Source organism: Epinephelus moara, chromosome 10, assembly GCF_006386435.1.
Source record: "Epinephelus moara isolate mb chromosome 10, YSFRI_EMoa_1.0, whole genome shotgun sequence".
In the NCBI taxonomy this organism is placed as follows: Eukaryota; Metazoa; Chordata; class Actinopteri; order Perciformes; family Serranidae; genus Epinephelus; species Epinephelus moara.
The window spans coordinates 36,303,908-36,317,787 of NC_065515.1; the positions used below are offsets into that span (position 1 = coordinate 36,303,908).

The 13,880-nt window shown below is 40.8% G+C and overlaps 1 protein-coding gene across 1 annotated transcript in view; it reads left to right on the forward strand.

The window, feature by feature from the left end:
• The window catches only part of LOC126396275 (BMP/retinoic acid-inducible neural-specific protein 3-like), a 67,373-nt gene that overhangs the window by 14,255 nt on the left and 39,238 nt on the right, over nt 1-13,880 (forward strand). Inside the window, exon 2 of the mRNA XM_050054219.1 lies at nt 4,062-4,417. Within this exon, the coding sequence (XP_049910176.1) occupies nt 4,200-4,417 (218 nt within the window). The 5' untranslated portion in view covers nt 4,062-4,199. The remainder of the gene's footprint in view (nt 1-4,061; nt 4,418-13,880) is intronic.

Consider the following 13,880-nt stretch of genomic DNA (forward strand, 5'->3'; position numbering starts at 1 on the left):
CTTGAGGCTAGAGGTTTGAGGCTACATTAGCTGTTACCAGCATACCTCACCTGAATCTCCGACTGAAATGTTGCGGTCAAGTTGCATCAGGATTTGAGACGGAGGAAAAATGCATTAAATGAAAAAGACAACATCTCTGGTCCTGCTGAATTGATTTGGATTCGTTTAGTTTTTTTTTACTGTGCATTGTGAGTGCGACAACATTTTAGGAGAGCAGTGACAAAATGATGATAATAATAATAATAATATTAATAAGAATAATAATGGTAAATTCAGACTAAACTGAAGAAAAAAATCAGAAGTGGCTGCATGTTTGTTTTCTCCCCAATTTTTTTTTTTTGATTCATGAAAACAGTGAACAGTAAAATCAACACATATTGGCACTGTTATCCCAATATCATGATGGGACACCATAACATAAAGATTGTGTGTGTATACACTCACACTGGTGTCAGGCAGGCCGAGTCTGGGCGGCAATGTCAGACTGAAATCAATTTCCAAATTGCCACCTCATCACGTCCTTTAAAAATTGAAATTTAAATCCTCCTGCTTTCAATAACAAACCCTTATCTGTGTCTCTTTCTGCGTACGAGCCTATGATAGTATTTAATAACACATTTTAAATCTGTTTCAGCTCTTTCTATCCACCTCCAGCTGTTGTGCGCTCTTCCCATGCTGTCTGCTGTGTTGACTGAGAGTAATGATTTTTGAAACCCACGCACATCTGCACACACCCACACACACGGTCATATGGCTGAGTTAACTTGACAGATTGTCATCAGAATACTGTAATGGGACTCAAACACCCCTCCCTCCCCTGCACCCCGACACACACACAGCAAAGGAGTGTGTCACTGCGGGGGAGATGATTGACGGGTCTCGAGATAGTGATGGAGACTAATGTGAGCTTTGGACAACAGTCTGAACAGCAGGTAGTCTGATAAAACACAGCAACAGAGACTTTGTGTTTAAGCAACAAAAGTGTGTCTGCGTCTGTGTGTATATTTCTCCCTTGATTTGCATGTGAGAGCAATTCTTAAAAGTTGCTGTGTTACGGTAAAGCCAATGTTGAAGTATGGTGAGTACAAGTATAAAAACAGCAGCGCAGCAATTATATGCTGACTTAAAGGATTGAATGCACAATGGAAATCATAACTTTTACCAGTTTAAAAGCATCAGAAAGTCGACGTAAATCATAAAGTGAGCCTGCAACAGAAATGTGTAACATTACTAATCAAGTCTGGAAAACGTTGTTGCTTTTTACCCCCAAAAAAGTTCTTGCTTTGTACAGGAAAATCCCAACTTGCAGGCAGCGGTGACTCATAACTTAAGTGAAATATTTTGTTCTAAAAAAGGAGCTAGTCTATCTCCAAAGGAACATTGATTCAAAGCACATTGCAGTGCATTTAACTCTAAAGTGCTGTGATTTTCTTTTATTTGATGACTTATTTCCCCACCAGCTGCTGAGAAAACCAATTTTAGTTTGGACGAGTGCAGGGTGCAACTAATGACTACTTTTATTGTTGATTAACTTTTCATTAGGTTTTTTTTTTTTTTTTTTTTTTTTTTTACATATCAATAAATCCCAGGTCTTAATGTCTAAAATAGGAAAAACGTGTCCATCACAATTTCCGAGGGTCGATTCATTTCCATTTTGTAATTCCAACAGTCTAAATTATTTTCTCTTGCAGTGTAAAATGTTTAATTTTACCAAAGGCTTTTGATCTTGTTTGGATCAGACTGAGTTTACAGTGGAGTATTAAAGTCAACCTTTTATTATCTTTTCATATTGATTAATGTTGCAGCATTCCAAGGCAGGTGTGCGGGGAAGCCTCCCAGCATGCACCAGGGCATCAAACATATTGATTTCTTGCATTGTCACTGGTGTTTTTCTGTTCTACATCGTGCTCTGAGCTACTGTAAGATTTAGAGAGGTGTTCTTCATAATTAATGTGGACCATGAATCCCAGCAGTGTCAGGCCCACCCAAAATTTGTCCATGTCCTTCCTGACCCTTATTAAAGCCCATAGTGAAAGTTTTATTGCTTGTAATGAAATGCGCTGTAGTTAAATCCGGTGAAGTTGAATTAAATGATGGAAACGAGAAAGGAAAGGAGTGAACTTTCATCCGCCTTGGTTGAATTTAACTTGAAAATGTATGTACATCTGTTGTAATACGTTGATTTAGGAACAGATTAGAGTTGAGGTCATTCCAAGGGCATTTTTATCCTGAAGATATATTGTATGTGACAAGGTCATTTGAAAACTACTGTGGTGTGACAGTAATGTTCACAGCTGCAGCTGCAGAAGGGTTTTTTTAATAGCCGTATACTTTTCTCTGCTAACTTTTTGTATTGTACCAAAATGATGTAAGGGAGAAATTTAATTCAGCCGCAGTTCTGATATAAGTTCACACAGTGGACAATGTGCTTTATGGAAATCCTATTCATGTTTTTTCTTTAATAGGCAGACTGCATAATTTGGTATGTGTTGTCATGCAGAAAGGCTTTCTCACAGCCAACGCTCAAGATATCTGGCACGTGCTGAGACAGAATCATGGTGTGTTTCATGCTGGCAGGCATGCTGTGGTCTACTAGCTGTATGTCACATTTTGCTGCCTTCCAAACCCTCAGGGAGTCACCTGATCAGGTGGTCAGCCGAGATGTGTCGTTTAGCACCGGATAAAAATGATAATTTGTCATGACATGGAGTCTGATTACTTGCGTTGTTACTGGTGTTATTCTGTCCTACTACAGTTTCCTCACAGCAACTCTTGACGTAATTAGTTCTTGCCAGTGAATGTGATTGGATCGCCAGTGACCTTTTGTTCACGATTGGTGAAGTTTCCCCCAATCTGGGCACTTTGAGCGGTGTGGATCAAAAAAAAAGAGTTAGGCTGTCCATGAGTCTGAGGGTTGAGCCCCTGGCTCTCCCTGTCCACATAATGATGTGTCTTTGAACAAGACAGTAAACCCCAGTTTGTCTTGTTCTTAATTAGTAGACCTGTGCTTGCATTGCATGGTGATATGAAAATACAGTACACAATTGAAAAACATAATGTCATACTCCAGAAAGTGTGAATCGTTATCTCAGTGTCTAAAAGTAGAGTCAAGGTTATTCTTTTGTGTGAGGTGACAGCTTCAAGTTTCTTGTTTATTTTAAACAACAAACAAAAAAACCTCCAAGTAAAAACCTTTCATTTAAGAAGCTACAGCAAGTTAATTTCAGACATTTCCTTGAAAAATTAAAGAGACAGTTCATTCCAAAAAATATCAGTCTACATTGTATTAGTATGAGTTGCAGAGTGCTGACGATATCGGCTGTAGAATTATATATATATATTTGTTGGATATATTTTTTTGGCACTTGAAGCACCACAAGCCGAGTGCCATCCAGATCTATTATATTCAAGAGAAGGCGGACATCTCCTGGACGAGAGGCTTGTGCTTGTGTCAGTGCAAGGCGTAAACACTAACGGTGTCCCCCGCGGCTGAGCTGTAACGTTAGCTAGCTCATTTGTGCTAGCATTAGATGCACACTTCCTTCTGCACGGTGACATGGTTGGCAGGTGTAGTTTGGTAGAAAGAAAATAGTACCTACATGAAACTGCGCACAACATGGTCTGTGGATTATTTTGAGTGACTAGGTCATTATTGCTGCTGAGTTTTTCAAATGTAGTTTTTGAGCACCACAAACTGTGCCAGTATGTTGGAGTGAGAAGACATGGCAGGCATATCCTCAGCCAGTATCTCCAACACTTGGCAGCTCACATCAAAATAGTTTAGACTGATAAATATCACTACAGGTAAGAGGAAAAATATTGATTTTTGATTTTGTGGTGAACTGTCCCTTTAAATAAATACTTCATTATCAACAATTATTTGCTCATGTGACATGTCTTTGTGATGAAACCCCTTCAGACAACTGAAAATTAAAGCATCAGTATCTGCCGACCACACGGAGCTGTCTGAAACTGTAACGTTTCAGTTTCTTTCTGTCTTCTCTGACAGACGTGGGTGTTTGGATGTTTCCTTATCTGTGTGTTTGTGTTTTTTCCTGTAGGTGTTCCGGGGGCGTTGAGGTGATGCAGGTCCCCCGGTCATCCCAGTGGAGGAGCCAGCTAACGACGAGTGGCTTTGGCTGCTGAACGCCCCCCCCACTATCCCCACCCTCATCCCTCCCTCGCTCCCTCCATCTCTGATGGCTCTATGGGGCGTCGTCAGCCTCAGCCTTCACTGCTGGGTGTGTTTACGGTCTGCGGTAACAGCAGCAGCAACAGCCAGCCTCCCCAATGAAAAGCCCGGGGGCCCCCTGGACTGGCTCCTGTCTGATAAAGGGCCTTTCCACCACTCCCCAGAGTACATCGACTTTGTGGAGAAGAACAGGCAAGGCTTCTCCACCAGATACAAGATATACAGGTGAGTCACGATGACAGCGGGATGAGGAGGCACTTTACACTGTATTTACTCCTATTATATACATGACAAATCTCCCAGCAGCCACATCAAACAGTCTCTGTCGTTGTCCTTTGAAAGATCGGCCGTTTGTAAATAAAGGCCACATACATAATATGATTATGTTTATGTGTTTACATAATTAGATTAGTATAACTCACAAAGTCACAGTATTTTGTCCTTAGCCACAGCCTATACTCAGAAGCACTTAAAGCTGTAGTACAAGATTCAGCTCATTTAACATGAGCAAACAGTTCTTTGTTGATTTTAGGCATTATCAAAAACCTCTGTGGTGATGTGAAGATGCAGCCAGCTACTGCTTACATTGGATTCCTCTCTGTATGTTTGTGAGTTAGCATGCTACTCAGACTTTAGCCCTGCATGGGCCTAAACTAATTCCTGACAGAGCTTTGATTCTCTGCTCTAACCTGATTGAGCCCGACCTGACCTGCCGGGTCCAGGCCGGGCTGTAATTTCTTATTTCTTAAGTTTCCTGCAGACTCTGATGGGGTCAGGTTCACACTAATTTCCCCATTCCAATATAAATTAATGAACGCTCAAGTTTCACTTTCACTGTGCTTCACACTCCTGCTCCGTCTCCTCCAACAGAGTGCCCAAGGCCTCTGTGGCTGGTGCTCTGAATAACTGAGAAGAATATTCCATCACTGCTCTGGTGCTCCGAGTGACTATTTACAAACACACCCTGTGTTACAAATGTATGTCGCTGCCCTGAAAAGACTTTAGTTGACTTGACTTGTAAATACATACATGCACACACACACACCTATATATATATATATAGATAGATAGATAGATAGATAGATAGATATTATTTGTTTTTTTTACAGTGGAAATTTGGGTTTTGAATTGGGCTCAGGTCCAAAACTGCTGCTGTGGTTCGGGCTTTGGTTGGGCTTGGACAGAAATGTATTTATTTTGGGCCCAATCAAAACTTTAACACCAGCCCTAGCCCGGTCCTGGCCCATGATGTTCAAGCCCTAGCCTATTTTCAGCTCGAGCTTTACCAGGCCCAAGACTAACACCAATGTCACTTTAAGCTCTCTCTGTCGTGTACCCTCTCTGATACACACAAAAACACACACACTATGAAGAGGTAAATTTATTGTAGGCCTAAAACATCACCACAGTGCAACTGACTATCATACACATTACATTGAAGCACGATGCAGTAAAGAATATAGCCCTCTCAGTTCATTACTTAATCCTGGTACCTGACCTGCTGGACTGTGCGTGAGTGACCTTTTGGATGTGTGGGAGAACACAGAACATTAATTAACATTAAATCCTGGCTGATCCTGTCGGCGTGTCTGAAGATGTAAAGAATCAATGAAGTAATGATGCCATGCCTGTGCATAAATGCGCATAGTGTTTTTCTTAATAGGAGACACACTTATAGTTTCTGCTGCAGTGGGATTGTTTCAGCAGATATAACTGCAATCCACACACCACTAATATACAACCTGATAAACCTCACAACTGCATGTGAATAATATGTGTTTTAATGCACATGAAAAAATGCATTTGTGTAATGTTTCTAATAGAATCAATGTCAAAATATTTCATACAGAGGCCTATGTGTGCTCTGCATGTGTATGAGCATAATGAAAAGAGCGAAGTTAAATGAGCCAGAGTGAGACCCAAGCCCAGCCTAAATTGATTCAGGGTACGGGGGACAGCCAGGGCCCAATGGGCTTACAATCATGTTTAGAACAAGACAGTAATGCCAGCTGACTAGACACTACTTATTGCTAGCAGGCTGACATAGCAATCACAAACCAATCAGATGCACCGCTATTTAAATTATAAACCTGCAAGTTACACAGCAAAGAAATGAGCCCTATCTATCAAAGGGATAGTTCAACATTTTGGGAAAGACTCCAGACTAATTTGCTTTGTTGCCAAAAGTGAAATGAGAAGATCAATACCTCTCTTGTGTCTGTGCTGTAAATATGAAGCTATAGTCACCATCCAGTTAGCTTCACATAAAGACTGGAAACGCCTGGCCTGGCTCAGCCCAAAGGTAACAAAATCCATCTATCTGCCTCCAAAACTTTCTAATTAACAGGCAGTTCTTTTAAGCAGTAATAAAAAGTAGCCACACAAACCCCACCTTTTTTTGTGCAAATGAAACAACTTCATATTTACTTCACAGACAGTAGAGTTGCATATTCCCCAAAAGGTCAAATTATCCCCTGAAATCCATTTAGCACAGCCATGACACAGTTACTGTTCATAACCACAGTTTCCCAAAGGCTGAGGACCTCCAATAGCAATCAAACACAGTCACTGCAATTATGATATGCAATGGTAATACCATTAGCATTACTTTCTTTGTGTATACATGTCTACAGTGGGGCAAAAAAGTATTTAGTCAGCCACTGATTTTGCAAGTTCTCCTACTTAGAAAGATGAGAGAGGTCTGTAATTTTCATCAGAGGTACACTTCAACTATGAGAGACAAAATGAGAAAAAAAATCCAGGAAATCACATTGTATGATTTCTAAAGAATTTATTTGTAAATTATGGTGGAAAATAAGTATTTGGTCAATAACAAAAGTTCAACTCAATACTTTGTAACATAACCTTTGTTGGCAATGACAGAGGTCAAACGTTTCCTGTAAGTCTTCACCAGGTTTGCACACACTGTAGCTGGTATTTTGGCCCATTCCTCCATGCAGATCTCCTCTAGAGCAGTGATGTTTTGGGGCAGTCGCTGGGCAACACAGACTTTCAACTCCCTCCACAAATTTTCTATGGGGTTGAGGTCTGGAGACTGGCTAGGCCACTCCAGGACCTTGAAATGCTTTTTGCGGAGCCACTCCTTCGTTGCCCGAGCGGTGTGTTTGGGATCATTGTCATGCTGGAAGACCCAGCCACGTTCCATCTTCAATGCTCTCACTGATGGAAGGAGGTTTTGGCTTAAAATCTCACGATACATGGCCCCGTTCATTCTTCCCTTAACACGGATCAGTCGTCCTGTCCCCTTTGCAGAAAAACAGCCCCAAAGCATGATGTTTCCACCCCCATGCTTCACAGTAGGTATGGTGTTCTTGGGATGCAACTCAGCATTCTTCTTCCTCCAAACACGACGAGTTGAGTTTTTACCAAAAAGTTCTATTTTGGTTTCATCTGACCACATGATATTCTCCCAATCCTCTTCTGGATCATCCATGTGCTCTCTGGCAAACTTCAGACGGGCCTGGATATGTACTGGCTTAAGCAGGGGGACACGCCTGGCGCTGCAGGATTTGAGTCCCTCTCGGCGTAGTGTGTTACTGATGGTAGCCTTTGTTACTTTGGTCCCAGCTCTCTGCAGGTCATTCATCAGGTCCCCCCGTGTAGTTCTGGGATTTTTGCTCACCGTTCTCATGATCATTTTGACCCCATGGGATGAGATCTTGCGTGGGGCCCCAGATCGAGGGAGATTATCAATGGTCTTGTATGTCTTCCATTTTCTTACAATTGCTCCCACAGTTGATTTATTCACACCAACCTGCTTGCCTATTGTAGATTCACTCTTCCCAGCCTGGTGCAGGTCTACAATTTTATTCCTGGTGTCCTTCGACAGCTCTTTGGTCTTGGCCATGGTTGAGTTTGGAGTCTGACTGTTTGAGGCTGTGGACAGGTGTCTTTTATACAGATAACGAGTTCAAACAGGTGCCATTAATACAGGTAACGAGTGGAGGACAGAAGAGCTTCTTAAAGAAGAAGTTACAGGTCTGTGAGAGCCAGAAATCTTGCTTGTTTGTGGGTGACCAAATACTTATTTTCCACCATAATTTACAAATAAATTCTTTAAAAATCCTACAATGTGATTTCCTGGATTTTTTTTTTCATTTTGTCTCTCATAGTTGAAGTGTACCTCTGATGAAAATTACAGACCTCTCTCATCTTTCTAAGTAGGAGAACTTGCACAATCAGTGGCTGACTAAATACTTTTTTGCCCCACTGTACATGTTACCCTGGAAATCCAGAGTTCTCGTGAGAGCACAATTTTCTGTACAGGTTTTTTTTTTTTTTTACAGTACAGATGAAATGATTCAGCATCAAACTGATGCTGGAGGAGAGAACTGCATGTTTTCATTAATACTGAACATTTCTCATGAGTACAGCAAACCTATTAGCAGTCAGCTGTTGCATATTTTGAGATGTGAAGTAAGAGAAAAATTAGAGTAGAGAAGTGTTCTTCATAATTAATGTGAAGCATGAACCTCAAGCCCATCCCAACTATGTCCTTACCTGACCCGTATTAAAGGAATCTAGTAAAAATTATACTGCTTGCCGTGATATGTGCTGCAGTTAAATCAGGTGAGGTTGAATTAAATGATAAAGATGAGGAAGGAAGGGAATGAACTTTCATCTGCCTTGATTGAACTAACTTGCAAATGTACATCTGTTGTAATATGTTGGTTCAGGAACAGATGAAAGTTGAGGAAAAGGTCATTTCAAGAGTGTTTTACTCTAACAACATTATGTGATAAGGTTATCTAAACACGAGTGTAGTGTGACAGTTGTGATCCCAGCTGCTGCTGCTGCTGCAGAGGGATTTTTATTAGCAGTACATTTGCTTTTCCCTGCTAACTTTTTTATACTGTAACATCAAAATGATGTAAGGGAGAAATTCCTTGCAACTGCATATTTGATATTATTGCTCACTGTGGACAATATGCTTTATGGAAACCCTATTCATGGTTATTTAGTAGGCAGCCGGCATTAGTTAGACTGTGTTGTCATGCAGAAAAGGTTTCTCACAGCCAGTGTTCACAAGATATCTGGCACATGCCTAGACAGAATCATGATGTATTTAATGCAGGCACGTTGCTATCTGCTGGCTGTACATCACATTCTGCCATCCAAACCCTCAGGGAGTCACCCGATCAGGTGGTCAACTGAGATATGTTGATTAGCACCGGAAAAAAATGATGATTTGTCATGACAGCAACACAGTCTGAAGTATCGGCATGCAACCGAATTAGTCGAGATTGTGTCATGAATCATAACCGTCGTCATTTAGGAGGACGTTGTCCAGGCTTCTGGAAATAGACGGACAGGGTTCCTGACATCTATGGATCGGTGCAAGGATGCTTTATGGCTTCGGTGATCGGTTGCCGCGTTAGAGCTTTTTAATATTTCCTTCTCTGGCAAAAGGCAGCGATCCGTTGGAGCTGAGCTGCATGGGCGGCAAGATTAATAGTCTTATCATGTGGCCAAGTGATTAGTGAGCTCTTAGTACTTATTACTCTGCATTATCACAGAATCCCCAGAGAGGCTTCTGTCAGCTGCAAGGTTGTGTTTGAGGCTCTCTAGATTACCACAATGCGGCATTGATTAATAGTGATGATATTAAAAGGAAAAACTAACCTAAAAAGTAAATAGCCTGTAAATCTTCCTAAATTGAATTCGCTTGGATTCAGTCCAGTTCGATTTCAGAAAGAAATCTGACGGAGACCGGAGGGATACAGCTGTGGGTGAGCTTCTGTTTTTCTGTTTTTGGCAAATAATAGCTCTCTTCCAGCGCCTGCGTTGGTGGGGTGAAATGTAGTGATGATTTTGGGAGTTCACACCTGGAGCTGGCTCATAAAAAATTCAGCAGGGTTGTTTTATTAAAGAAAGTGGGCCCACTGCAATATTCTCTCAAGGGGGCCAAACTTGATAGCTATGCTCCCGCTGTGTAACAGAAATCCTTAAATTCCCAAATCAAGCTCTAACCCTCATGTACAAACAAGACGAGGAAGTGATTCTTGGTGGCAGTGATTTCCAACCTCTCTGCCTTTTCATGTAATAGGCAAAGACGTGTACATGACGATCCTCAGAACAGGTTAAAAAATGCATCTGATAGGGAAACATCAGCCTTTAGTTGAACTGCTCACAGCTCAGAGTGTTTCACTTGAATAATTCAAGATGATACTTTTTACTTAACAAAATATGCTGAACCTCTCAATGGATCAGTGTTTTAGCAGCTGTGCAGGGCAATCTGAGCCTGAATAAAATAAATAGCAAAGTTATGTGGTTTAGATGAGAACATCTGAATAAAGAGCAAATAAACAAGACTAAGAATATGCCAGCCTAAATGCTGTACAGTTTTCGGAACGTGATGTTGCAGACACATCAAATATCATTGTGTACCCAGAACAAAAAAGAATTGAAGTTTGATACAAATATTGATAAGACAACAAGTTTATTATTCAACTAAAGGACTAGCCCATTGACAGAATTAATGTTCGTATTGTACATTTCTGCATCCACAGACTGTTTACATTTAGCGAATCAGTGATGCCCCCAGAATTTTTTTTATCTGGGTGGCCAGGTAAGGTCACTGAAAATCATGGGTTGGCACATCAAAACCAAAAGCCTTAATTTAATTTCTGGAATTTGATTATGCTGTTGAAGTATTTAGAGTAGTTGAAAACTATGTCAGGCTGGTTGTCCTTTTCCTTAAAAAGACAAATACACAGTTTTAATTTGAAGGAGCATATTGATGGTAAGGAACAAAACATTTCCTTGGAACAAACATTCTCAAGTTTAGGGGAGATTCGTGTGTATCCATAGAACTTATTTTAATTCAGATATCTTGGGGTGGGGGTTCAAGGCAACCCTTTCAAAATGGCCCTGTCAGTGGCCAAGCCAAATCCCCAAAGTTTAGCCTAAATTTGAGGTGTACATAGCCCCCTTCCTGACAAGCTTTGTTACCAACAGTGTTGGACACAATATATGACTTAGGTTGTCCAGTTTCACAAGACACCAGTATCAAGTACACTAGCTTAAAAAAATAGTGGGCGACAGACTCTGAAGGCCCAAACACATCAGTGCATGCAGCAATTGTTTAGGGTGACCATGGGCCCCCATTAGGGGTGCTCAGTTGTGGATATGTTGAAACTTTACATTATGCATTTCAGTTTTTGATTTTATGTTGTAACAACGCTGTGGTTATCTTTAGGCACAAAAAATTGGCCTGAAATATTCAATTTTGTAGTGACAAACAGCACAGCTGGAACCGTGTTTTTTACAAATACTCAGTTTTGTTGCAACAAAAATGGCTGAAACTGTACTGCTTTTGTTGTTGGTCTCCAACAGTGGTGTGCTGCTGGATTCGAACCCCATCCACCATCCCCTCCTCCTCATGATGACAAACTAAGCTCATATACATATTATCCAAACTACTTCACTTTAGGAGCTCTGATGTCATACACATGAAACATACAAATGTAACATAATTGTGGTTTGCTGAAATGTAAAAACAGAGATGATCAGATTTGGTGGCGTTTCACAAAAACTGAAGTTTACACAGAAAGTGCCAATAGATGGGATAAAATAAGCAATGTGATAAAAAAATAAACACCAGACGAAAAGTGTCTAAAAGCTTGTACAGTAATAAGATAGAACACGATGATAAAACTGTCTAAAATAAGAAGATGTATCACTGGTTTTAATAAACTCAGACTGACTGTGTTCAAGCGTTTAACTTTTAACTGCCACATTTGGAGCCTTCATGGTAGTTGGTATTAAAAAGATTTGTGTGGAATATCACTTTGAGGTCAGATATAAAGCAATCCACTTAGTCTCTTACATGAAAGGTTAGAATGCAATTCACAGTGGAAAAACAAGGTCAGGCGTACAGACGCATGTGTATTCAGATAAATGCTGAACTAGATGGAGGCAATCACTCCAATCAAAACCTCAACAGCAAAGTTGCTGAAGCTGCTGTCCAACACAGATGTTAAAATCATCAACAATAAATTATTGCTTCATACTCAAACTGAAGGACACTCAATTAAAAGTACTGCAGAAGAGAACTCTCTGGAGTTCAGAAATGAGTAAATTACAGTGCAGATAGTGTCATCAGGCATCAGTGTGCATCAGCACATAATGAATTAAAGCAATGGGACTGTAATAATTATCTGCAATTAGTTTATGCTGTACACCGGAACAAGTCGGACACGCCCACCCTTTGAGTTTAACTTGATCAAAAGGAAGCAGCTTCCTGTTTGATATAAGAGCCACTTCCAGCACAATGAACAGCAGCAGATTTCCTAAACCACAGGGGAGTCTGCAGGTGCTCTGAAGAGGGTTGAGGTGAGTGTTTTAGAGCAGACTCCCTCAGCGGTGCTTCTCAACATCCCACTGCTACATTCTCACTGATGTTCTTTGTCTGGTCTCCTCTCCTGAAATTCCCTCAGAGGTTTTGGCAGCTCCAAGTTGCTCTTTGTGGTAAATAGGCTGGTGAGAGAACGATAATAAATAACAGTTTTCCAGCCTTTAAGACACTTTTTTCTCAGCAGCTGTTTGAAATATCAGAAAAAAATATCGGTCTCTGCACAAGTCATAAGAGACATAACGTTAGACATTTCCCCTCGAATCAGCCCCATTAATTTCTCAGTTTTTACTTTAGTTCTCACTTTTATTCAATTTGTCAACGCTGCAGGCAACTGAAGGCAATTTCTCTCTAGTTAAGCTGTCTCGCTGTAGTTTTATTCAATATTAAGCACAAAAGTGTAAAAAGGGGTGACAATTCAACTGTAAATATGGGGAGGCCTCATTATGGCTTCTTTCTGTTTTAAATCCTCATTTAAGGCTCTTTGCCACATTAGGACCATGGAAAGATGGCAGTCTGTCGGTTGGTCTGATATTTTGGTCCTGACCGAAACATCTGAACAAATATCAGATGGATTGCAATGAAAGTTTCTATAGACATTTATGGTCCTCAGAGGATAAGTCCTGCTGACTTTGGTGATCCTCTGACTTTTCTTTGAGCATCTCCATGAGGCTTTGGTTTTGAGAATGCCACAATTAACCGTTAGCTAAGTCCCACCTCTCAAATACAGACTGACTAATCAAAGCATAGCATCTGCCAGCTCCTGCAAAGATCCGACAGCTACATGGCCGTGCTCCTTAGCCTATCATGCAATTGTTTCAGAAATCTTTCACTTTCAGCCTGGTTTTGTGGATTTCAAGCTAAACGTTGTGCCTGAGGCAGGTGTAATAATGATACTTGTTACTGGGAGAGGTTGGAAGGGAATGATCTCTTTCCCATTCCCAAACCAAAATCAAACACTGAAAAGTATAGGGAATAACTTTGATAATCCCTTAACTTTTCATAGAGTGCCATCATCGGAATTCCTTCAGAATTCAATCTTACTATATAATGACGAAAACTCTGTCTGTGGGTGTGTCTGTTCCATGCTTTTCTCCTCACTGACTTGGTCAATCCATGTGAAATTTGGCACAGTGGTAGAGGGTCATGGGAGGATGGGAATGAAGCAATATTACATCAATTGGCCAAAGGGGGGCGCTATAGCAACCGATTGAAATTGCAAACTTTGAATGGGCATATCTCATGCCCCGTATGTTGTAGAGACATGAAACTTTGCACAGAGATGCCTCTCCTCATGAGGAACAAATTTGCCTC